Here is a 26,015-nt window from a genome sequence, read left to right as displayed (position 1 = left end):
GTCTTGAACTCCTGAACTCAGGTGATCCACCCACTTTTGGCCTCCCAAAGTGCTGGGATTACAGGCATGAGCCACCACGCCCAGCCCCCGCCCTTATTTTATTCTTAATAAACAGAGAGAAGCAACAGAAGAACCTGCTGACTCTAGCTAAGCATTTATAGTGTCTAATCCATACTGGAATGTCTGAGAAACAAACAGGTCTTGTACTATTTTCTTACCCTGATTCTTCTCATTAAATATAGGGGGGAAAGTGGCCATAAAGAAAAATCAAGGCTGGGCGCAGTGGCTCACGAAAGCAGCTTCCATAAGCTCAGGCTTGTCATTTAAAGATAAGCACGCTGAAGGATTCCTTCAGGACTCCACTGTATTTAGACTTTTGTGGCAACAAATATAAAACATATCCTTCTGTATTTTAGGGGGAAAAAAGATTCCCCTTAATTTAAAATTTCAAAATGAAATTCCTTGGAGATTTAAGATACTATGTTAAAAACAAGAAAAAGAAGAAACACAATCAACATCCTTGAGAAGTATACCCAGATTCTAGCTTGCTTAAAAGTCAAATACAGGCCGGGCGCGGTGGCTCAAGCCTGTAATCCCAGCACTTTGGGAGGCCGAGGCGGGTGGATCACGAGGTCAAGAGATCGAGACCATCCCGGTTAACATGGTGAAACCCCGTCTCTACTAAAAATACAAAAAATTAGCTGGGCACGGTGGTGCGTGCCTGTAATCCCAGCTACTCAGGAGGCTGAGACAGGAGAATTGCCTGAATCCAGGAGGCGGAGGTTGCAGTGAGCCGAGATCGCGCCATTGCACTCCAGCCTGGGTAACAAGAGCAAAACTCCGTCTCAAAAAAAAAAAAAAAAAAAAAAAAAAGTCAAATACTCAGAATTAATTTTGGAGATGGCAGTAATCTGAAGACTTATGTCACAACAAGGAGTCACTGCGGGGTGGGGAATGGCCATCCTTCTAGAAGGACACCAACACTACTTCACATATGAAAACACATATTAAGTCTAAAGCAATACTCGAAGATGATACGGCCAGGCATGGTGGCTCATGCCTGTAATCCCAGCACTTTGGGAGGCTGAGACAGGCAGATTACCTGAGGTCGGGAGTTCAAGAGCAATCTGACCAACATGGAGAAACCCCGTCTCTACTAAAAATGCAAAAATTAGCCAGACGTGGTGGTGCGTGCCTGTAATCCCAGCGACTCGGGAAGCCAAGGCAGGAGAATCACTTGAACCCAGAAGGTGGAGATTGTGGTGAGCCAAGATCGTGCCATTGCACTCCAGCCTGGGCAACAAAAGCAAAAAGCTCTGTCGAAGAAGAAGAAGGAAGAAGGACAAAGAAGGAAGAAGGGAGAAGGAGAATGAAAAGAAGAAGAAGAAAGAAGAAGAAAGAAGAAGAAATAACTTGAGTACTTGAAGGATAAGCAATTACTTGTCAAATTACCCACAAGTTAAATGCCCATGTTCCAGATCTATGGCTTTTGGTATCGGGTTTGTGATAGAGATGAGGCTGCCATGAATTCCACTCAGTGTGCTTAGACCAAAGGAAACCGCCAAGAAGGATTCACAAGGGGGCCCTCTCTAAATAGAGAAAGCTGACTAAAAGCAAGAAGTGCCAGGTGTGGCTCATGTCTGTCATCCCAGCACCGGCACTTTGGGAGGCTGAGGCAGGTGGACTGCTTGTGTCAAGGAGTTTGAGACCAGCCTGGATAACATGGTGAAACCCTGTCTCTACATAAAATACAAAAATTAGCTGGGCATGGTGACATGCATGCCTATAGTCCCAGTTACTCTGGAGGATTGCTTGAGCCTGGGAGGTAGAGGCTGCACTGAGCTGAAGTTGCGCCACCGCACTCTAGCCTGGGCGACAGAGTGAGACCCCATCTCAAAAAAAAAAAAACCAAAACCCCAAGAAAGCAAGAGGCTTTCTTAAGGACAGAGAATCAGAGGCTATCTTAGATCTTAGTAGGCAATTCTCTAACTGGCAAAATTCCAAGGGGCTGCCCCAGGACCAAAGAAAAGGGAAAGGTCAAGGAAACTGACAACTGTATTGTTTACATGTACAGATTACAGCCAGGAGTCAGCCTCTTTGTAAGTCAAGAAAAAAAAAGGAAAAAAGAATATTCCTAACCTGACAATGATAACCAACACATATTTTCTTAAATAGCTCATAATGTCCTTACCTCACTGTTTCTTTTAAGCATAAATACCAGGTTACCATTTCCACCCTATGAAACAAAAAAGATGCATATAAAAAAATGAAGATCTTGATGCAAAAATAACATTCAATATGTTTCTGTGTTAGGCTGTAGCTTTCCATCTTCATTCTTTTCTACCACAGCCTCTCACAAGGTAGAGAAAATTTAAGGTTGAACTATTTATCACTGATGTCTCGTCAAGAGGTGAGGTTGGTTTGGAGCATCTGAAACAAACCTCCTAATGAAACTGGTCCTGCTAGGACCATGGCAGAGTTATAAACATAAACACACTGTGCTAAGCCAGTGAGGCCCAACAGCCAATAATGTGGGACTCTTAACTGTACTATTTGTTTTAAAAATGATTTTTCCCTGAAAATAATTTTATCAAAAGCAGCAATTCGGGCATCCAAAACACGATCAAAGTGAAATAACATCAAAGGTTATGAATTCAGAGGGAAATGCCAAGGAGGGTCCTAGTATGTTTCAAAGAGAAATACCTTTTTAAGGCCACTATCTGATTCCGTTCTCCTAAGATCTTGGCCGTCATCTCCTTCTTCCTTCTCGCCTCCTAAACAAAAAATAGGTTTTTTTTTTTTTTTAAGCTGTGAAACAGACTAGCCGAGGAAAGAATACAATATAGGTATCTTAGGGATGTAATATTTCTGAATCCTACTGATGGCCCCAAAAAGGGGGAGCTGCTTGGTGGCAGCTAAGTGATTATTAATAATTTCACTGATGCAGAAGAACTGAAAGCAGGAACAAGTATTACACTACTCTTTCAGCTAAGATCGTAGGAAAATCTTTTTTGTTACTCAAAATGAATTTCATCTGACAGACTCATAATGAGTGTCTTAAGATCTCACTAAGGAATTTACTGATTGAATGGAAGTGGAGCTGTAGCTGATAAATACAAGTCATTTTTAGTTGTGTGGGACAGTCAAGGATTGCCTATAAAAGCTCACGACTTCACATCATTTACCTTTTGAAGCATTCATCTGATGGCTGTCAAATCCTCCAAAGGTCTCTGCTCTCCGGGGCAGGGAAACAGGACCGACCACGCCTTCTTGCTCAACTGGGCTGCTGACAGTCTGCGCAAGTGTGCCTCCCAGACTTCCACTCACCAGACCTTGAAGGATCTCCACTGGAAAAAAAGAAACATGCAAAACTGACATCTTATCTTTAATGAGGAAAAACCAAGTTCATAGTATACATGATATGCACAAGGAACATGACTGAAAAGTTCCAATGAGTGACTGGGTGAGTTCCTTTGCTCAGAAAGGTCTCAGTTCAGGGTATGTGTTTTAGTTGGATTCTACCAGAAATTTAGAGATGAGACCTTCCACTTTGTATACAAGAGACCTAGGAAGTTTCAAAGTGTACACGGAAGGCAGAGTAATTTACTAGAAGTGGCATGGCTTCTGGAATCATATCCCAAGCAGTCAGAAGATATTCCCTGAAAAGTAAGATGAACTGATTTCAGAACAGCAAGTAAAAAGTCAGGAATTTTGCCTTTGCCAATATGAAGTGAGTTCATGGGGCTAGAGTAGTCTAAGAATTTGCATCTTGGCCGGGCGTGGTGGCTGACGCCTGTAATCCCAGCACTTTGGGAGGCCGAGGCTGGCGGATCACGAGGTCAAGAGATCGAGACCATCCTGGCCAACATGGTGAAACACCATCTCTACTAAAAAGTACAAAAAATTAGCCGGGCGTGGTGGTGCATGCCTGTAGTCCCAGCTACTCGGGAGGCTGAGGCAGGAGAATTGCTTGAAACCAGAAAACGGAAGTTGCAGTGAGCCGGGATCGCGCCACTGCACTCCGGCCTGGCGATAGAGCGAGAATATGTCTTAAAAAAAAAAAAGAATTTGCATCTCAACTCTGGCCCACTAGGGTTCTTTTCTAGGGTGTGGCTCACAGAAAGAAGAAAGAGGAGAAAAAGGAATAAAAGTTGAGCGGGAGAAAAGAAAAGAGATAAAGAAGGGCCAGCTGCAACAAGGGAGGGGACCAACAGCAGGAAATCTGATTAAGACAAGCCATATTAAAAAAAAAAACACATAAAAATGATAGACGAGTCCTATGCTGTGAGAAAAGTTATCTGAACCTATAAACTTAAGACACTAATTTCACATAAAAATGAGAAATAGAAAATACTGAAGTCAAATCCCATATAAAGTTAAAAACAGGGAGTGATGGTGGAGAGAACACAGGGTCTAACTTCTCTACAGATAATAAAAGCACATCAGAAAAACATGTCCATAAAATAAGTGAGCAAAACACATTAAGAAAATGACAAAAGACATGAAAGAACTTACGTCAGAATTAGAAAACACAGAAATGAAATGGCAAAACTATAATCAAAAGAAAAACACATCATTATAGAAATGAAAACTAAACTAGAACATAAGAGCAATTAACCCAGCAGCAAATGACTTAAGAAAAAAGCAGGTGAAAGGAAGACCATTTAAACATTAAAAAGGCGAAGAGATCAAAAGTATTAAAACAAAGTGACAAATACTGAAGACAGACTAGGTCCAACATAAGGATAAATGGAGTTCTTGAAGAAAACCAACGCAAAGGCAATAGGGAAAATACTACAAATTGTAATTCAAGAATAATTTCCTGAAATCTGAAAAATTTGTAACCACCTATGAAAACAGAACACTGTGAACCTAAGAGCATCAACCTAGGGTAACAGAAACCAAGGAATATTCTTTAAAACTACTTGTACTTAGAAAAAAAATCCTTTGGGTAGCCGGGAGCTGTGGCTCACACCTGTAATCCCAGGACTTTGGGAGGCCAAGGCGGGCAGATCAGGAGTTCAAGACCACCCTGGCCAACATAGTGAAATGCTGTTTCTACTAAAAATACAAAAAATTAGCCAAGCATGGTAGCAGGTGCCTGTAATCCCAGCTACTTGGGAGGCTGAGGCAGAAGAATGGCTTGAACCTGGGAGGTGAAGGTTACAGTGAGCCAACATTGCACCATTGCACTCCAGTCTGGGCAACAAGAGTGAAACTCCCAACACACACACACACACACACACACACACACACACACACACACAAATTTTAAGATGCATATAAAAAAACATAAGCAGGCCGGGTGCGGTGGCTCATGCCTGTAATCCCAGCACTTGAGGTGGGTGGATCACTTGAGGTCTGGAGTTGGAGACCAGCCTGGCCAACATGGTGAAACCCCATCTCTATGAAAAATACAAAAATTAGCTGGGTGTGGTGGTGCACACCTGTAGTCCCAGCTGCTTGGGAGGCTGAGGCAGGAGAACCACTTGAACTCAGGAGGTGGAGGCTGCAGTGAGCCGAGATCACACCACAGCATTCCAGACTGGGCAACAGAGCAGCAAAATCCTGTCTCAAAAAAAAAAATGAGAAATATAAGTGAGAAATATAAGTGATTAATTTAAAAAAGTTAGAAAAACTGCTCATTTTGGAGGGAGGGACCTGTGATGGGACAGGGCACATGGAGGGAGGGGCTTCAGGGTGTATGGGCACATTTAATTTCTTGATGTGGGTAGTGGTTAAAAAGATATTCACCTGATAATAATTTACTACAGTGTAATACTTGGTATGGGTAATTTTCTGCATTTGTGCTTTATTTTAAAGTAAAAAAGTAAAAACCGGCAGGTAATATTAATGTGAAACCACTCTGGGAGGAGATGAAGAGGGGGCAATGCTGAATATTAATTACCTTCATTTATTGCACTTTTCATTAGAGGTCCTCCTTTGAGAGCCTCCTCTGTGTTGGAGCGGAAGAGAACTCTAGGGCTCTGTGTTGGGGAGCAATCCTCTGGCAAGGGAGTGCTGCACTCAGTCATGTCCCGGAAAATCATCTCCTTCTCCTCCAACAAGAGTAGGATTTGTTGGTCCTTCTGTTGAAGTTGTTCTGCAGGACGGAGAAAATCATCTGTGATTTGATTGGTTTAGTATTACAAGATAAGTAAGACACGAGCACCACCTTGTGGTAACTTACAGGAAGGGACAAGATAGGACACCCTCCCTGCCCATTGCCCTGTCTTTTTCACCATGACAGCAATATTGTTTCTGTTCTGTAATTTCTATCTGGAAACCATTCTGGATCTTTTTGGCGAACGATGAGAACTGTGACACAACAAGTCTGCGCTTTGCTTCCTCTCCCTTGTCCCCTGTTTACTTCTCAGCCCACTACTCTCTAGCTTCTGCCCATTCTGCAACTGCTCTTTCCCAATTCAACTTCATGACTGAATCCAATGCGATCTTTTAGGTTGTTTTTTTCCAGCATTGATGATTACTTCTTCCTTTAAAAAATGTTTCCCTCTTTCACTTTTAAGACACCAGTTCTCTTCCTACCATTCTTTCTCAGGGCACTTTACAGATCTGGCATCTGCAACGGAAACTCTTATCTGGGCTCCTGTCTCAGCTCCATCCTGAGCTGTCTTTTTTTTTTTTTTTTCTTGAGACGGAATTTTGCTCTTGTTGCCCAGGCTAGAGTGCAATGCCATGATCTCGACTCATCACCAACCTCCACCTCCCTGGTTCAAGCGATTCTCCTGCCTCACCCTCCCAAGTAGCTGGGATTATAGGCGTGTGCCACTATGCCTGGCTAATTTGGCATTTTTAGTAGAGACGAGGTTTCTCCATGTTGGCCAGGCTGGTCTCAAACTCCCGATTTCAGGTGATCTGCCCATCTCAGCCTCCCAAAGTGGTGGGATTACAGGTGTGAACCACCGTGCCTGGCCTGAGCTGTCTTCTTTACCTTACCCACTTTCCTCTTGATCTCATTCATCGCCATGGCTTCAATTATCTTCTATATACTGATAATCCACCAAAAAATCCATAAAAAATCCTCCCCTCTTTCTTAGCAGTAGACCGTGGGGCCCAAGTGGCCACCTCCACCGAGATGCCTTGTTCCCAGCATGTGGAAACCAATCTTTTCTCCAGCCCACCACCTCCTCCCTTTAGTGTGGAGTCTCTTCCCAGTCAACAACTCTTCATCTTCTAGGTCACCTGATTTGGAAACCTATGAGAGATTCCGTCTCCTCGCTCTGTCCCATCATCAACTGACCAGATTTTTATTTTATTTTTTGAGACGGAGTCTTGCTCAGCCGCCCAGGCTGGAGTGCAGTGGTGCGATCTTGGCTCACTGAAACCTCCCGGGTTCAAGCGATTCTCCCGTCTCAGCCTCCCAAGTAGCTATGATTACAGGCATCCGCCATCATATCCGGCTAATTTTTGTATTTTAGTAGAGATGGGGTTTCACCATGTTGGCCATGCTGGTCTTGAACTCCTGACCTCAGGTGATCCACCCGCCCCAGCCTCCTAAAGTGCTAGGACTGCAGGTGTGAGCCACCGCAATTGGCCCCAAAGGACCCGATTTTAATAACCTTACTTCTTACTCACATCTCCAGCTCACTGTCACTCGGCCTAGCCTAACAGTCTTCCAAACGGTCTTTCTACTTCCAGGGGCTTCCCATTCCCTCTAGCAACTCTCCTAACTGGCTTCAGCATGTTAAAAAAACCATTTTTTTTTTAAGTTACATCATTTCCTTGTTGCCTTTTAATACCTGGTGCTTTTCCAGCTTAAGCTCCCATCCCTCAGCCCTGACCCTCCAGACACACCAAACCTGTCATTCCTTGGCAGACATGTCAAGTCCTTTTTCACCTTTGCACATAACTACTCTTGTGGGCTGAGATCACTTTTTTCAGATGTAGCTCATGCAACAAGCTCCCTGTGAGACTTACTAGAGGCAGGATGAGGAGATCCCACACATGCTGAATGTTGTCTGTGGTCTAATAAACCATTTTGTGGCCCATCATTTATGTATGTCTCCCTTGCTAGAGTGTGAGCTTCTCAAGGGCAAGGGCTCTTTTGAAGGTATCTTTGCATCTGTTGTACTTAGCAGTATGCCTAGCCAGCTACTTAAAGCAGAAGATTTTTATCCTTGTCATCCTCATCATGGGCCAACAAATGTGCTGTAACTCTGGCTCTGGACTAAATCTGTCCATATTTTTAATTTCTTCTCCTTCAGGGAGATAGAATGCTATCATTTGTATGACTTAAGGCCTAACCAAACTCCTTAGGTGCTTACATTTATTTAACTCTAAGCCTTATTTCTACCCACAGCACAGTCTTTACTTTGAAACATTCGATAAGCCACTGGCAAAGAACACCAGGCTCTGCTAAGACAGGGAACAGAATCTTGGCTTAGCCACTAACTACACACGTAACCCTGGGTTGCTTGTCCTTTATGGGTCTCATCTGCACAATGGGGATTAGAATGCCTGTGTTGTAGGGATACTGACAAGACCGCATAAAACAATTAGTATTCAATAAACAGGGATCCAACATAGATCAATATATACCCTTCTCCCAAAACTTCACCTCACAACTCATTTGTGAATATGTGGATAAGCGATAACGCTAGGGACTGGCAGGAGGATTAAATCAGACTAACTAGAGAATTCTTTTCCCCAAATACCTTTCCCTCCTTGTTTTAATCTTAGATGTGACTATAAATTCTGGCAAATTCTCCTATGACAAAGTACAGATAATGTCATGAGGTTCGAGAACACTGATCCTTAGTCAAGAGAATCAATATTCTCTTGATCCAGTACTGGACACACACTTAGAGCCATTCTTTACCAGGACCCACGTCAGCCTGGACTTTGCTTCTCTTTTGTTAAACAGCTATTAATTTCTCTGCTTTCAAGTGGCTGCTGGGCAGCTTTCGAACTGAGTGGCAAGCTCGTTCCTCTAAAATCCACCAGCACTCTTCGGCAACTGCAGACATTCCAGACAAGGGTCTCCAACTACCCCCAGTGCCTCACCTTTTAATTCTCGGGCTTTGGTGTCCAACATTTTCTTTTCTTCCTCATTCTCACTAGGAATTCCTTCATCTTCATCTCTGTTCCTAAAACAACCCAAACAAGACAGAACAAAAAGTTCCTATGATGTCACTTACTCTGGTCACAGTCCAGCCTATTATGAAATCACACAGAGACGTCAGGAGAGCTAGGAGGGGTGGGGCCTGGTGGTTAACTTACAGCGTGTTGATTGTGTCTTGAATGATCTGAATCCAGCTGTTCCGTTCCTCTTTGGAGCTGGCATGGACTTCCACCATCTCTGGATCTTTCATCCCCATGCTAATCAGGAATAAACCTTTCTCCTCATGTGCCACTTCTCTCACAATCAGCTTCTTTAAAGAGATCACTGTTGACTTCTGGTCCTGGAAAAAGGGAAGAGGGCAAATATGAGATACACATACAATATTCTAACTCTTAAGGACAACTTCGATCTAAGGTAAGAATGGCGGCTTTAGGATAAAGAGAAATACCTCCTTATTTCATTCAGATTTTTAACAAAAAAAGATTTTCAAAAGGGAAATAGTAATTTATAGCTCTAAAGGTTCCAGTCATGTTTTCTTTTCTTTTCTTTTTTTTTTAATTGCATTTTAGGTTTTGGGGTACATGTGAAAAACATGCAAGGTTGTTGCATAGGTGCATACGTGGCAGTGTGATTTGCTGCCTTCCTCCCCTTCACCTATAGTCATGTTTTCTAATGATGAATCTTTCCAGGTTCCCCAAAGAATTCAGTCAGCAATATCATACGTTAGCACCATTTATGGGCTCAAATGTGAGAAATACTCCAGTGACAGCTTTCTTCATAGGTCAAATAGTCAGATGTCCAACACACTAAAAAAGACTGTGATGAAACAGAGTATAATACTTTTTGGGGAGGATGGGATGCCAGAAAATTGTGAAGGCATGTGGGAAATTACTCAGAGGAATTTGTCCTGATCCATTTAATTTTAAGGGGGGTGGGGAAGAGCAATAATATAGTGCTTACATTCCAAAACTAACCTCGCTGCTGAGAATACTATTACAAAAATAACAATTCAGCTTACCAATGATGCAAAGATGTACTTCTGGTCTTTTTCTTGAAGGAAAACTAAAATGTCAGTGAGAAGAACTGCTTGAACCTCTGGAAAATGGAAATGGGAGAAGGAAGACAGAACGATGACTGCTTGATATTAACCCACAGGGTTTTTACTGAAGGGTGTTGCAGCAACACATATAAGGGCAAACTCTGATCTGAGATCACAATCCTCCAAAGCAACAGCTTCACAGTTCTCCAGGAATTAGATCTGGTCACCAGATTTTTAGAGGCATTTTAAAAGGGGATTTATCACCAAAGCCTTGTTTTGGAAAAGTTTAAGTTCTCAGTCCTAGAAATACACCACAGGCCAAGATTTTAAGACTAAAATACTTTTAAGAATAAAGCTGAAAAGCTGGACTTATACAGATATTAAATAGCAACAGATAGCAGCATACTCCATAAAATCCTCAGGTTGCAGTATTTTTCAACTTTTGATTACAGTAATCGGAAAGGTGTGAGGCAGGAGACAGGAGTGCTGCCCAAAGATAGAGTGCAGCAATATCTAAGTCTAATAAAAAGACGTCTTCCACACCCGCAAAAGAGCAAGAGTGGCCACACAGACGCCTTCCAGTCACACAGGCACATGTAAATACAGGGCTCTTTCCTCAGCTCCATATGCTATAGTCAACTTAAACTCTTGCTCTGACTAATCCTCTAGAAGTAGGAAGTAACATTTTCCACTATTCTCTTAAGGATGGTTTGACATCTCTGGAGTGGAGTCTACCTGGAGCCAGCAGGCTGGCCCCTATGTAACATCGTCACTGTGGAAAGTGAAGCCGACAAATCCCTGGGAAAGGATGGAACTGATTTATGCAGTCCACTCCTCACCTTTTCTTTAAACTCTGCCACAACTGGAATCCCTTTTCTGTGGAATTCATTGCAAAGCTATGAAGAAAAGAGAAGGAAGGACATCTGATTCCTAGAGAGGTCTAATTTTTCAGGCTAAACTGTAATTTTCTGTGTACTGCCATCAGTTATGAAAAAGGTTTTTGTTTCTAAGCTTACTTTTAAATAATTCAGGTGCCTGTACCCTCTCCCCCTCCAAAAAAAAAAGCAAGACACAATTTTTTAACTTCATTGAATCTTGAAGTTTATATGATCAGTGTCAGTGGATCAGAGAAAAACAATCCCACCCCTTTCAGAGAGTACCCAACATAGTACTGGCTGTTCTTGGCATGAGTTCACTTGGAGGTGAAAATGACTAAACAGCAACTCCTATCTCTACTGGAGACATTCAAGGCCAGAAACCTGTCATTCTGCCACTGGCTTGAACACAACTTTATTCCAACAGCTGGAATCTATTCGTTTTTATTTTGGGAAAAATTAAATTGCTAGGCAAAGGAAAGAATAAAGTGCTGGCTCCAGGCAGCAGCAGCTTTAGGAAATTCAGGCCCTTACAAGAAAGAGCAGGTATTTCTGAACTGCCAGCCTGCTTACAAGTCTCAAAGAGAGCTAGGGCTCTCAGAACATCACAGAGTATTAGGACTGAGCGAAGAAGCCTAGTTCATCACAGAACCATGAAATACACAGCCAGTTGGTGGTAGGAAAGGAGGCATCTTTCTCTCAATCTTTTCTGCCCTTCTTTTTCATGCCTTCTGTTACAATGCAGGCCCAGATGAGCTCTTTCCAAAGCACTGCAACAGCCTCCTGATTTATCTGTCACCAGTCTCTGTGGACTCTGAACTGCCCCAAGTCATTATACTGAAAAACCATCTCACTTTTCCTTTTCCTGCTTGCTATTCTTCTTTTTGAACCCATTCTATGCCCCGTTCCCTCATCAATAGTATCAACTGTTAAGGCTTCAGTCTGGAGAATGCACCTCATTACAACCTGGCCCCTCCCCATTTCTTCGGGCTGATTTCCCATCACTCCTCGTCATCCACTCAGCTCTCTGTGAGTCCCGGGCATCCACTCCTCCCTGGACGTGCCACATCCTTTCAACTCTGTGCTTCTACTTTTTCTTCCTTACTGTGGGGAACACTTTCTCCTTATGTACCAGGTACCCTCCTTATCATCCTTCAAGACTTGTCCCTATTGCTATTCCTCTTGCTTTCTCCTCCATTCCAGCACTTGCCACTGTAGAGCAGGTACCTCTTTCCAAGGCTCTTCATTTTGATTTCAACTTCTAAGCAGGATGTCCTGCTTTATTCATTGTTGAAACCAGCTGATCTCCTGGAACTTCTTTACTACTTGTTCTAAGCATGGGTACCACCAACAGCAGTTACCTACATCATCACTTACACCTCAGAAACGAAAGCAGCACACATTTCCTCCACCTTCTTTCTACACCAGGGAGGCTGACAGCACCGGGCTAGCCTGCTTCTACATCCTCCGCTTACTGAGGCCAGGGCAAAGGGGTGGGTATAACTCAAGGCTGTTGGTGTAACATACAGGCCCATGGAGTATAGGTTTGGTGAAAACAAACAAAAAAAATCCAATGTACAGATAAAATAGAAAACAAGCCTCATAACTTCACTAACTTGATATAGCTGACCATTTGAAAAGTAAAAATTAAAACTAAATGGCAAATGGGCATCTTTTATGACTTCTTTTGCTTTAAAGATATAAGACCATCATAAAGTGTAATAATAAATCTAACTGATATGTGTTAAACTTACCTTTCTGTAAGGTGTCAGGAGCTGCAAATTCCTCTAACATCTCTTGTGAACAAGTGATGTGTTTTGAACTCACAGATTCTGTGAAACTGTGTCTCCCTCCTAGTGAGTTTTGCCACAGACCCCAATTCCAACCTGGCTGTCCATCTCTTGTAGGGGAATACACCTTCCTTGATGGCTTGCATATGTGCACCAATCTTATCCTTTCCTTTTTTTAAATCTTATTTTCCAATTTCCCTGACTGCATCATTTCTTCGTCATCTTACTATATTTTCTATGATTTTGTAAGCCATCACTAAACATTTTTGATGTAAGACTATGAAGAATTAAATGCTTGTTGCTCTTGGACGGTGTATGGAGATGGGCTCTCTGGCAGTGAATTTCCAACAAAAGCACTTGGATTTTGCCTGTTGTACCTGGGCACACAATGAGACAGAAAAGCCTAGCCTTACCTTTCAACCTTCCTGCTGCGCTCTTCAGAAACACACTCCCATCACGTACGAGCTTCTTCCGTTTCAAATCTTCCTTGGCAAACATCTGTCCACTCTTCATCCTCATGATCGACTTGCTATCTGTCTTTGTATAAATCTCGTTGAGACGTACTTTCTTTTCATAACTTGCCACTTTGCTGTCTACAGCTCCAATCACCTCCTTCACCAGGCTCAAGGACTGTGCTAGATCTTCCTGCTCCACTTCATCGTCTTGAAAGGAAAGAATAATTCTGTTTTTTTATGGCTCTTTTTGGACAAAGGCAGAGGGTGGGAATCTTGACTTCTCACTCCACATCATCTTTTCCCTTTGTGGTTATGCGATCAGAGGGAAGCCAACATGGCAGAAGTCATGTGCCTAACCCTCTTGCTGTCATAAGTTTGATTCTAAAAGATGTCAGAAGTTTTCAATCATATAAATAATATGCAATCATATGCTGTGTTCTAAAAATAAAAGAAACTAAAGACTTCTAGGAGGGAGAGTAGTAGCAGGAAGAGCAACCAAGTTTTAATCTTTGTTTTACTTAATGTTTAATGTACTGCCTTATAATCTTTAATATAACTGCTTAGAACAGAATTAGCCAAGAGAGAAACCAGTAATTACTGATTAAGTGAAAAACAGCAGCAATTCTAGTGCTTCTGGGAAGAACTGGTGGAAATTATCTCCCAGCCTAGTGATAAGGGAAGAATGTTCAGGTCACTGAACTTCAGATGGAATCAATGGGGTCCCTTTTCCTCTTGCTATCATCCACCCTAAGTCTGGTAACATAACAGTCCAAATTTTCATTCAAGAAAATTATTTTCGCGGTGTCTCAAGCCTGTAATCCCAGCACTTTGGGAGGCCGAGGCGGGTGGATCACGAGGTCAATAGATCGAGACCATCCTGGTCAACATGGTGAAACCCCGTCTCTACTAATACAAAAAATTAGCTGGGCACGGTGGCGCGTGCCTGTAATCCCAGCTACTCAGGAGGCTGAGGCAGGAGAATTGCCTGAACCCAGGAGGCGGAGATTGCGGTGAGCCGAGATCGCGCCATTGCGCTCCAGCCTGGGTATCAAGAGTGAAACTCCGTCTCAAAAAAAAAAAAAAAAAAAAAAAAAAAAAAGAAAATTATTTTCAAGATAAAACACAGGGTCTCTTTTAGACCTACTACAGCATGAAATAGCTCTTCCATGGGGCCTCCAGTGCTACTGGCCACAGAGGAAACAGTCCATTGCCATACAAGACTGAGCTAGAAAGGGAGACTCACCTTTGGTACACTGCAATATTCTTTGGAATAAAACTGGGTACTTGGTAATCCGCTGAGTTACAAGCAATATGCACTCTGGAATTCCAAGCCTCCTTACAACTGAACTGCTCATCTTCTTCTGCAAGAGAGTACACAGACCGTCAGGAATCACATGAAAAAGGCTCTCTAGTAAAAGCCGACAGGGACACAGTGCTGTCGACGACGATGGGGATTTTTATGTTTCATATCAATACCTTTACAAAGGCTTGAAAACGCTTATCCTTGGTATAAAGGTCTTTGAAGTAGTTTACAGACTGGTTATGTTGCCCACAAAACTTGCCGTATGTCTTCTTTAAACGTTCTGCATTCTCACCTGAAAACTGCAGAGAAAAGAGAACAGAAGCTATGTCATGGGGCGCCAAACTCATAAAACCATTTTGTAAAATGTTTCCAGTATATATGTGAAAGTCAAGAGTGCTTCGTCTTAACTTCTCCCAAAAAGCTGAAATGGTGCAGCAGCTTTGGAAAGCAGTCTGGCAGTTACTCAAGAGGTTAAACTTTAAATGGGTAGACTATATGGCATATGGATGAAATCTCAATAAAGTTGTTATACGGATTTGAAAAACAACAAAAAAATTTAAGAAATTTTATGTACTGTACACATAGGAAATACAAAATGTATTCTAAGTTCTTTTTTTTTTTTTTTGAGACGGAGTTTCGCTCTTGTTACCCAGGCTGGAGTGCAATGGCGCGATCTCGGCTCACCGCAACCTCCGCCTCCTGGGTTCAGGCAATTCTCCTGCCTCAGCCTCCTGAGTAGCTAGGATTACAGGCATGCGTCACCATGCCCAGCTAATTTTTTTTTTTTGTATTAGTAGAGACGGGGTTTCACCATGTTGACCAGGATGGTCTCGATCTCTTGACCTCATGATCTACCCACCTCGGCCTCCCAAAGTGCTGGGATTACAGGCTTGAGCCACCGCGCCCGGCCCTAAGTTCTATTTGTCATAAACAGAGTAATAAAATAATGAGATTCACTAGGAGTTTTTCATGGTACAGTCTTACATATCTGATCTTGATAAGTCAGACATCATAAACAGCCATCATTACCTAGGAATCCTAATAATTCTACAAGGCCCTTAAATCATTAACAAATGTGTGCAGTCTCAACTGTTCATATCAAGGTATGTCCACTTTGTGGTAAATCAATGAATTTCTGTATGCAGTTCATAAAAAACATGCTAAGCCATTGATTTCCATTTCCACTAAAAACCTCCAGAGTCAACACAAATTGATCTTTACCAAAAAACTGGAAAGAAGGATCAGGGTAGCTTTTCCCTTCACCATTAACCAGTGGAGGAGCAGATGGACAGACAGTAAGTTATCTGTTCATATGACAAAGCAAATGCCCCAAATGGTGAGCAGAGCACTTGGCACACAGAACCAGCAAATGGACACTATGGGTTAAACTGAATTCTAGAAGCACCACAGATCTTACCAGGGGTTGTACGTAAGTACAAGGAGGTTCAAATGGTAATACAAGTCAAAGTCTGATGAAACACTAAGATGAAGTCTAAGTCAAAGTTACATGAAAACAGAGAGGAGGGGCAGAAAGAGAAATGGAAATGCTGAGGGATGTTTCAGGAGGAAAGCCCATCATTTGAAGGTCTCCCTTTTGAGCTCTATCTGTTGCAGCTATCTGTGTTCAAGCATTTGCCACACTGCATTTGCATTTATTTCATAACATGTCTACTTTTACTCCTAGAATAGGAGTTCCCTGAGGCAGAGGCCTAAGCCATATCTACCTTTGTAGTTCCACCTGGCATTTAATAGATGCTCAGTAAATACCTGAAAAATGAATGTGTGGATGTGCTAATAAATTAATGAAGTGAGGGGTATGGGCTCAAGAATACAAAGGAAAGACAACATATACAATTCTCAGACAACTGTTCCAGCAATTAAGCCTCTGCTTCTACACAGCAGCAGGTATTTGCCCAAAATCTTTGGGGAATCTACATCTTTGGGGAAAAGGTCTAGTCACATGTACATGTTATATACCTCTGCCTGGAAAGGTTATACAGGCAATGTGTTTTCAAGAAGAATATTTTTAAAAGAAACATTAAAGTCTGTCTATGACAATCACATCCGTAAGTACCAAAGTAATTTTTAGCTTAATTTTTTTGGAGTATGACTAAAACCATACCACCCCCTTGATAAAACTATTAATAATACATATTTTATTAAGTATTTTACAGACAGTTATTCAATTTTCTGTGCTTCAGCTAGTTTTTAGATACATGAGATCCTTCTGATTTGAGGCAGAGGGGAAAGTTGAAGATTTCTAACATATGTATATTTATATAAATTATATATATATACACACACATATATACATATATTTTGAGTTGGGGTCTAATTCCCTGGCCCAGGCTGGAGTGCAGTGGCACAATCACCATGGCTTGCTGCAACTTTGAACTCCTAGAGTCAAGCGATCTTCCCACCTCAGGCTCCTGAGTAGTGGGGACCACAAGTGTATACTACCACATGTGGCTCATTTATTTTTTTGTAGAGAGAGGTCTTGCTATGTTGCCCAGGCTGGTCTTGAACACCTGGCTTCAAGCAATCCACCCACTTTGGCCTCCCAAAGTATTGGGATTACAGGTGTGAGCCACTGTGCCCAGCCCCAAATTTTTTGAGACAGAGTGAGACTCTGTTTCCCGGGCTGGAGTGCAGTGGCCCGATCTCAGCTTACTGCAATTTCTGCCTCCCAGATTCAAGCGATTCTTGTGCCTCAGCCTCCTGAGCATCTGAGACTACAGGTGTATGCCACTGTACCTGGCATGCAGGTGTAATGACATGCATCTAATATTTGATTACTTTTAGTAGAGATGGGGTTTCATCATGTTGGCCAGGCTGGTCTTGAACTCCTAACCTCAGGTGATCTGCCTGCCTTGGCCTCCCAAAGTGTTGGGATTACAGACATGAGCCACCACGCCCAGCCCTATTTGTTGATTTCTTAAACTGTATTGTTTCTGATGATGGCATAGACTCTGAGGAAGAAAAACTAAGTTTAACTGTACATCTATCATCATATGCATTAGGTACTTTATATATACACCCCTTTTAACTTTCTAAAATAACATTAGGAGAGAAATCCTACTGTCTGCATTTTATAGAAAAGGAAATCAAGGCTGATAAATAACTTCCCTGAGATTACACAAACAATAAATGGTAGAAACAAGATGCGAATGCATGGCTATGGATTCCCCAAACTTCCCTTTTTCCCAGTGTATATAAGAACCTGAGATCCTCCCATTCTCACCTGATTTACAAGCACATCCCCTATCCTCTTGATGAGAAAGTTCTTTTCACTTTTATCCACCAGAGACTCCTTCTTCCGCTCCAGAATCCTCTGAAAGAATTGGCTATGGATACTGATCAGCTCATCCAAACAGGGGAACAGCTTTTCTACCATCTGCTGCTCAAAAAGCAGATCCGTCATCATCCCCCGGCTGTACACATCACTCATGATCTTGAGAGTGCGAACGTGATGTAACTCTGTCTGCATCAACTCTAAAAGGAAGAAAAAGATCAAGGGTCAGGAACACTCTTTTATAAGGATTCTCCCTCAAAGATCATCTGCTGCAGTCCCAAAGCTAATTTAGAGCCCAATTTGAACCTTAAAATTGGGTCGCTATCTTTCCCCTAAAAGTGTTCTCATCTTTTTTGTTGTTGTTCTTTTTGAGACAGGGTCTTGCTCTGTCACCCAGGCTGAAGTGCAGTGATGTGGTCACAGCTCACTGCAGCCTTGACTTCCTGGGCTCAAGCAATCTTTCCACTTCAACCTCCTGAGTAGCTGGGACTGCAGGTAAGTGGCATCACGCCTGGCTGATTTTTGTATTTTTGTAGAAACAGGGTTTTACTATGTTCCCAGGCTGGTCTTGAACTCTGGGGTCAAGTGATCCACCTGCCTCAGCATCCGAAAGTGTTGGGATTACAGGTATGGGTCACTGTGCCTGGTCAAGTGTTTTCATCTTATTCCTCTATTTTTCATGTGTCCTATTTTCTGATAATAGGTACACTGGATTCCATCGGTCTTAAATAATGATTTCCAAAGAGGTCTTCACTGGATTCAGCACCTGTCATAACTGTGTGTATGCCCAGTTCTCAGAAACAACTTGTGTCTAGTTTTTAGCGTAGGTAAGGAACAAAACTGAGATCTCTCTTTCTAGGACGGCTGTATAAATAAGCACTCATATGTAGGTATAACATTCAGTAGAAACGGAAAAAAAGAATGGGGCAAAAAGGAGATAGGATACAAACAGGACTATGTCTCTGTGCCTTAAAGTTTTCAAAGGAAAACTTTTCAAGAAGCCACATACTAAAAAACTGATTTTCTATAGCCCAACAAACTACCATTTTAAAAATGCTGGACAATGCAAATCAAATATAAACAGAGCAAAATGAAGAATCTCACCATAAATCACTTCTTGCCGTTTGACCACATCTTTCTTTTGCTGTTTTAGAAACTTGCTGTCTATTATCCTACTCCAAGACTCTGCTTCCAGCTGTTTGGAGTCCATCTCAAAGTCTCCCAGTAGTTGTCCTTCATTCATGTCTGTACCTACTCCTCAATAAGCAAAAAATCAGTATCAGAACCTTGGGTTTGTGACCTGTAGAATAAGCTTATGTTGGACTTGCCTCAAGATGATAGTTGATTTCATAAGACACATGAATATAGGGGATATAACAGAGAACATATTCCAGTACCAGAAAAGAATCAATGTCCTGTTCAGGAGTGACAGACTACATTCGAGACTTTGGTTAAGAGTAATAAACATCACATAAATCATACATGATTAAGACATGACTCCTATCTACATGAAGAATTGGAAGGGGCCTGGCACCTTTTCATATTTAAGAGAGCAGGCTTACAATAGCTCTGAGAGCTAGAACTGTACATGTACAAAAGTCTAAGGGAAGAAAAAGATTTCTACTAAAGAGTATGCCCACATGGAAATAAATGACATCCTTCACTTGACAGCTAACAACTGGATGAGTCCGATTACCCAGTCATCACAAAGCATTGGACGCTTTACAGACAATTTAGAGAATCTTCACAGGATACAGAAGAGGGAGGCACTATCACTCCATTAAGACTTATAGTCTAGGTGCACACACAGTCCCTACAGAGGCATAAAATGTAAGCCATAACTTCCTCTTACCCTCATCAGTAAGTGATTCTGTTGATTCATTGACCTTGCTGATTTTATTTAGTGAGTCTGTTGAATGAGACAGGAATTTCCAGGTGTTTGACATGTTCTCATCATTGCCAACTCTGGGGGCAAAAGAAAGTACAGACTGTCAAATACACTCTGATAACCCATGGCTTGCATTCTTAAATGAGTACCTGAAGACTCTAGAACGACAGCTGGCTGGAAGCACTACAGTGACTGAAGACAAACTGCTTATGTCAGGGTCACAGCAACACGCACACTGCCTGGTAATAAAGTCTAGAAGCATTTAGTATCACTGTAGACTCAAACTGTGAGGACTTCTTGAGCCTTTTTAAAGAGTGGTAAGAAGCAAGGAGAACTTTCTTCCCTCAAACCACATACACATTATATAAGAAACTTTCTGTTTAAAACTTATTGCCTAACCAGTGTACTTTTTTTCCCTGTTCTTTACGTAACTACAGACCCAGCACTTATCATCAACTATATTCTCTTCAGACTTTCTCAATCCCAACTCACCAGCTAGCACACAGGCACCCAATTGGTGTTTCAGTAGACATAAAAGCAAAAACACTTTAAAGACCAACTTTTGAAAGTTACTACAAGAAACTTTAGTAAAGTTGTAACTTTGAAAAGCACACTTTTGGAAATAATGAGAATACAAAGACAAAACAGAACAAAAATAACCTGAAACTTTTTAAAGGAGGAAAAAAACATTAGCCAGCATGGGAGGTTAGGAAATACAAACAAAAGGAATTTTTGCATCCTTTAGTTAGGAATTTTGTCCCAAGCTAGGTTATAGAGAGACTCTGAGTCCTACATTTGAAATGGCTTATTCAGCTGATGGGAAGGCAGGCATCTTAACCAAAATAGTCAGCGACATCATCATCAGCCCTGTGCTAACCACTTGACAGCTGAGACCTCCACAGGAGACCAGAAAAGAAACTCAGTGCAAACCAGTGAGTGGGAACCTAATAGTCATAACTAGCTCAGCATTCGCCTTCATAAAACTGACTTAAGTGTTAAGAGGCCAAGATGTAAAACAGAGGTAAGAAGAAATAAAACCACCAGGTTTATATGATCAACAGAAAAGCATTACATCTGAAAATGTAAGTGGTTGCAACCAAAAATTCTGAATTAAATCATCCTTTTTCCTATTCCTACTTATTTTCATCTAAAAAATAATCTTTTCAGAACTCAGATTCTTCACAACTAGGGCTGATGACATACAAAAGCCTAGAGCAACCAGCCTGCTAATGGTATTTAAAGAAGAACCTTGTGACAGAATGACTGTCATGACATGCACCAAAAACGTAATCCCCATCAACCTTGTCTGCACCATTCATCATGACTTTACAGATTTCTTTAAAAAAAAAAAAAAAAAAAAAAAAGGTTTTTCGTCAAATGATGTGATTATGCTCTTGTCACCTAGATGCCAACTATGCTATCTTTAAACATCTCTACTTACCCAGTAATGTTCTGTATGGAGACACTTTTGGAGAGCGAGACACTCTGCTGGGACCGTCTATTAGCAAATATCTGGGTGGTAGTGGTTTCATCCACCAGGAGGACTGCGGACCGAGGACGCTCCTTGGGCTGTGAGGCTGCAAAAGGAGGACACTAACTGAAGCATCATCCATCCATTCCCACCTAGTCCTGACCCATCTGACAAAAGCCAAACAGAAGTAAGGTGCTTTACAGTAGATTTGCCTTGGAACTGTAAGTTGGTATAAAAACTCCACGGAGGATAGTTTGGTGATAACTATTGACATTGTAAATGCCTATATTCTTCGATCCAGCAATCTCACTTTTAGGCTATGTTTATTTTACAAAATATACCTGTATATTCATGAAATGATGTATGTCCAATATTATTCAATGCAACACCACTGGTTAAAGCAGAAGACTGGAAATGACACGAGTATCACAAGAAGACTGGTTAATAAGTTATAGTACACCACATACCAGAATACAATGCCACTTAAAAAAAATGAGGACACTTTCCAAGTACTGACACAGATGGATCTATCTCCAAGATCTATTAAGGGGCGGAAAATCAAAGTGCAGAGCAAAGTATATGACAGGCTATCATTCATGTTTGAAAGAAAGAAAAATAATCCAAGTTGTATTTACTTTAACAAGGGAACTCCAGGAAAATAAATGAATAAACTAAGAAGAGTGGTTACCTCTGGGGTGGGAAAGGCAATGGGGATAAAGAATCCTGTGGAAGTTTTACGTATTTTAATATTTAAACTCAAATAAGATTGAAAGAATTTTAAGGGTAAAAGGAACCTTAGAGATAACTGGGAGGAGCGTTCTTTAGGACTGTTCATCATGAAAACATCTGGAGCGCCTGTTAGACATGAAATCTCAGCCCTCTTCGTCCTTTAGGGGTGGAACCCAAGAGTCTATGTATCTTACAGGCTCAAATGATTCTTCTGCTCACTGCTAGAGAGTACAGATGAGGAAAATTAACTTATAGATGAGGAACATTTGACACTTGTTTAACATCTATAACTACAGATGACCCTTGAACAACATGGGTTTGAACTCCACAGATTCCCTTACATGTGGAATTTCTTCTGCCTCTGCCACCCGAGACAGCAAGACCAGCCCCTCTCTTCTTCCTCCCTCTTCCTCCTTCTTGGTCTACTCAATGTAAAAACGACAAGGATAAAGACCTTTATGATTATCTACTTCCACTTAAACAAATAGTAAACATATTTTCTCTTCCTTTTAATTTTTAAAATACATTTTTTTTGCTTAATTTACTGTAAGAATACAGTATATAAAAGACATAGCATTAATTGACTGTTTATGCTATTGGTAAGGCTTCTGGTCAACAGTAGGCTATTAATGGGTAAATTCTTGGGGAGTCAAACATTTATGTGGATTTTTGACTGCATGGGGGCGGGGCTGGCACATCTATTCAAGGGTCAAATCTAATTAGTTCTCATTGTGCATATCTCTTATTAACATGACTAAAGAGGAAACTGGAGACCTAATTTGCTAAAGTGGTCACGCTGGCACTTGGTAACGTTTTTCCTTGGTAACTGAGTTGCTGTCCCATTCACAGGCTGCATTATCTGTTCATCCCCAGGAGTGTCAAGAAGTGAAGGAAATAAGACTGGGGTGGTAGTTATGACTTCACAGTATTTCAGGATGTCTCGGACTCAATAAGCATTAATATAATCATTAATTTCCAATTCAAACTCTATTTGGAAGAAGATGACACAGTAAAATAGCAGAAACCCGACCAGACTCTAGCTGCAGGAAATACACAAGTACGGGATGTGGGTCCCACCCCTTTGCCCCCACCCCACCCAAGAGAATAAGAGCAAGTGAGTAGAAAAGAGAATAAGCTTAAGAGTTTAAGAGCCTGGAGCATACCCTGAATGAGCACATAAAATCTGATGGAGGAAGAAAACACTAGTTCCTGAAGAATGGCAAGGATGTGGATGGGTCAGAAGGAAAAGAGAGGACAACTCTGATGAGAACAACTGTGGGAATGAAGGCAGAAGTAATTATGCAGTATTAAAGTAAAAGGGAGACACAGAGTAGAAGAGAAAACAGGTTGGAAAAGCAGAATGACATTAGGCAGAGCTCATAACAACGTGTATCTAAAAGCCAGCAGAGGGTGAAGAAAATAACAGCTCTCCTTATTTGAAACCAATCCATATTCTACTGAAGTAAGTGACTCAGTATTGCTGTTTCCTTATTTGTGATGATGACAGCAGTGGAAGCTAACACTTAAGGAGTGCCTACTAAGTACTTTGTAGCTATGATCTGATTTAAAAACCTGACTACCACCCTATGATACTATTATTATCCCACCTTTACAGAGGCAGAAAATGAGGCACAGAGAGGTTTGGTAATGTCCACAGTTACACAACTATTAAGTAGTGGTGTCAGACTTGAATCCTTACAATTTAAATTCACAATATGTACTCCACACCACTATGTTGTCTCAGTGGAGTACAACAGAAATAAGGATATTTGTGAGAGGGCCGGGTGCAGTGGCTCATGCCTATAATCCCAGAACTTTGGGAGGCCAAGGCAGGCAGATTGCTTGAGGTTGAAAGTTCAAGACTGGCCTGGCCAACATGGTGAAACCCCATCTCTACTACAAATACAAAAATTAGCTGGGCGTGGTGGCAAGCATATGTTATCCTAGCTACTCGGGGAGGCTGAGGCAGAAGAAATGCTGGATCCCAGGAGGCGGACGTTGCAGCAGAGATCGCACCACTGCACTCCAGCCTGGGCGACAGAGAGAGATTTAGTCTCAAATAAAAAAAAAAGAATATTTGTGAGGGTCAAAGGTAATACTCATGATCCTTGCACATAATAGGCATTTGTTTCTAAAAAAGACATGAAAATAAGAAAGAAATCAGAATTCTGAAACAACAGATAATGTCACAGGAAAAAAAATTTAAGGAAGTTAGACATATATAAAAAATATGTGGAATGGGTGAGATCACAGACTGAAGTGGGTATCAACCTGGAGAAGCTCCTCTTCTAGGCATCTATATGTAAAGATGGATTATAAATGGATTAAATAGCTCTAAAGGGAATTCACACTCTTGTGGGTATATAGACTAGTACGGCTGTTCAGGAGCCATCTGAAAGTACTCAGAAATTCGGCATAAAGCAGTGGTTTTCAAGCTTGAGTGGGCATCAGAATCATCTGGAGATCTATTAAAACACAGACTGGGCTGGTTTGCAGTGGCTCATGCCTGTTATCTCAGCATTTGGGGTGCCCAAGGCAGGAGGACTACTTGAGGTCAGGAGTTTGAGACCAGCCTGGGCAACATAGTGAGACCTTGCCTCTACAAAAAAAATTTAAGAATCAGCCAGGTACAGTGGCATACACCTGGAGTGACAGCCACTCAGGAGGCTGAGGCGAGAGGATCTCTTGAGCCCAGGAGTTTGAGGTTCCAGTAAGCTATGACTGCATCACTGCACTCTAGCCTGGGTGACAAAGCAAGATGCTGTCTCTATTAAACACACTCCCACACACCACAAAAAAACACAGTATGCTGGTCCCATCCCACAGTTTGTGATTCATAGATCAGGGTGGGGCCCAAGAATCTCTACTTCTAAAAGCTCATTTTCAAGAACATCGTTTGGGGAAAGCCTCACAGAGACTCTCATGAGCCAGCTAAGAAGATATTAATCACTGCATTATTTATGGTAGTAGCTGGAAGCAATTTAAATATTCTGTCTCTAGGGGAACTAATAACTAAAATTTGAAATATGCTTATGAAAGAATACCATGCCATAGTCTGAAACAGCAGCGTACAATAACATGCATATCTCGAAATGATACTGAGTGAAAAAAAAACGCAGAATATATAAGCATAAGTCATATTATCTAATTTAAATATAAACAAAATAATAAATTTTTTTCAATGTATACCTATGTCTAAAGATATGGCAGATTAGAAGGACATACATTAAATATACCACAGGGGGAATGAGACAGGGAATGGAGAATGAAAAGGGAAAAGTATCAGTGAAACCAAAGTGGAGTCTTGCATGCACTGGTGAAAATAGTTTGATGTGAATGAAAGAGTGTGATTTACTCAATTCTGACTAACACTTGAGGTCCTTAAAAAAAAAAAAAAAAAAGAAGCATTTTCTGTAACTTCTCAGTTTATAAAGAAGTTTAGGCTGGGCATGGTGGCTCATGCCTGTAATCCCAGCACTTTGGGAGGCTGAGGCAGGTGGATCACGAGGTCAGGAGTTTGAGACCAGCCTGGCCAACATGGTGAAACCCCGTCTCTACTAAAAATACAAAAATTAGCTGGACATGGTGGCGCGTGTTTGTAACCCCAGCTATTCGGGAGGCTGAGGCAGAGAACTGCTAGAACCCAGGAGACGGAGGCTGCAGTGAGCTGAGATTGTGCCACTGCACTCCAGCCTGGGTCACGGAGCTAGATTCTGTCTCAAAAAAAAAAAAAAAAAAAAAAAAAAAAGTTTAACAAGCCAGGTCTCATTTGATTCATATGACTGTAAGACACTAAAAACAAGTCTTTAATTCTCAACTATTATTCAAGAGGAAATTAAGATGCACAGGGGTCACGTGCTTAAACACACAAGGCAAAGGTGCTGCCTTTAAGCTAATATACAAACTGTTCTAGAAACCTTCCAAGAGGGTTTGATGGTATAATGTTAAGTTATGGGTCAAGGAATCTGCAGGATAAAACAGCAGCCTTCTCTCACTTACCACAAAATAGGTATTCATATCTTGACTATGAATAATAACTGAATATTACAACAGCATTTTTACATTCAGAACCAGAAAGCCAGAAAGGGAAT

General features: G+C 41.5%; 1 protein-coding gene across 10 annotated transcripts in view; it reads right to left on the bottom strand.

Moving 5' to 3' along the window:
• Nucleotides 1–26,015, bottom strand: part of AKAP13 (A-kinase anchoring protein 13) — a 248,043-nt gene that overhangs the window by 7,653 nt on the left and 214,375 nt on the right. For 7 of the 10 annotated variants that reach the window (XM_064366197.1, XM_064366199.1, XM_064366204.1 and 4 more), the window contains 14 exons: nt 21,166–21,301; nt 19,689–19,801; nt 18,941–19,093; nt 17,786–18,036; nt 14,718–14,843; nt 14,485–14,602; nt 13,200–13,448; nt 10,101–10,177; nt 9,241–9,422; nt 9,025–9,107; nt 5,909–6,103; nt 3,186–3,347; nt 2,704–2,774; nt 2,192–2,236 (listed from right to left, as the gene is read on the bottom strand). In XM_064366197.1, coding sequence (XP_064222267.1) covers nt 2,192–2,236; nt 2,704–2,774; nt 3,186–3,347; nt 5,909–6,103; nt 9,025–9,107; nt 9,241–9,422; nt 10,101–10,177; nt 13,200–13,448; nt 14,485–14,602; nt 14,718–14,843; nt 17,786–18,036; nt 18,941–19,093; nt 19,689–19,801; nt 21,166–21,301 — 1,961 coding nt within the window. The remainder of the gene's footprint in view (nt 1–2,191; nt 2,237–2,703; nt 2,775–3,185; nt 3,348–5,908; nt 6,104–9,024; nt 9,108–9,240; nt 9,423–10,100; nt 10,178–13,199; nt 13,449–14,484; nt 14,603–14,717; nt 14,844–17,785; nt 18,037–18,940; nt 19,094–19,688; nt 19,802–21,165; nt 21,302–26,015) is intronic. The other 3 variants (XM_064366200.1, XM_064366206.1, XM_064366198.1) reach the window with 2 other exon arrangements.

The sequence above is a fragment of the Aotus nancymaae genome, unplaced genomic scaffold, assembly GCF_030222135.1.
Source record: "Aotus nancymaae isolate 86718 unplaced genomic scaffold, 86718_ANA_hifiasm-v0.15.2.pri h1tg000064l_0, whole genome shotgun sequence".
NCBI lineage: Eukaryota > Metazoa > Chordata > Mammalia > Primates > Aotidae > Aotus > Aotus nancymaae.
This window is presented reverse-complemented; position numbering and strand designations above follow the sequence as displayed.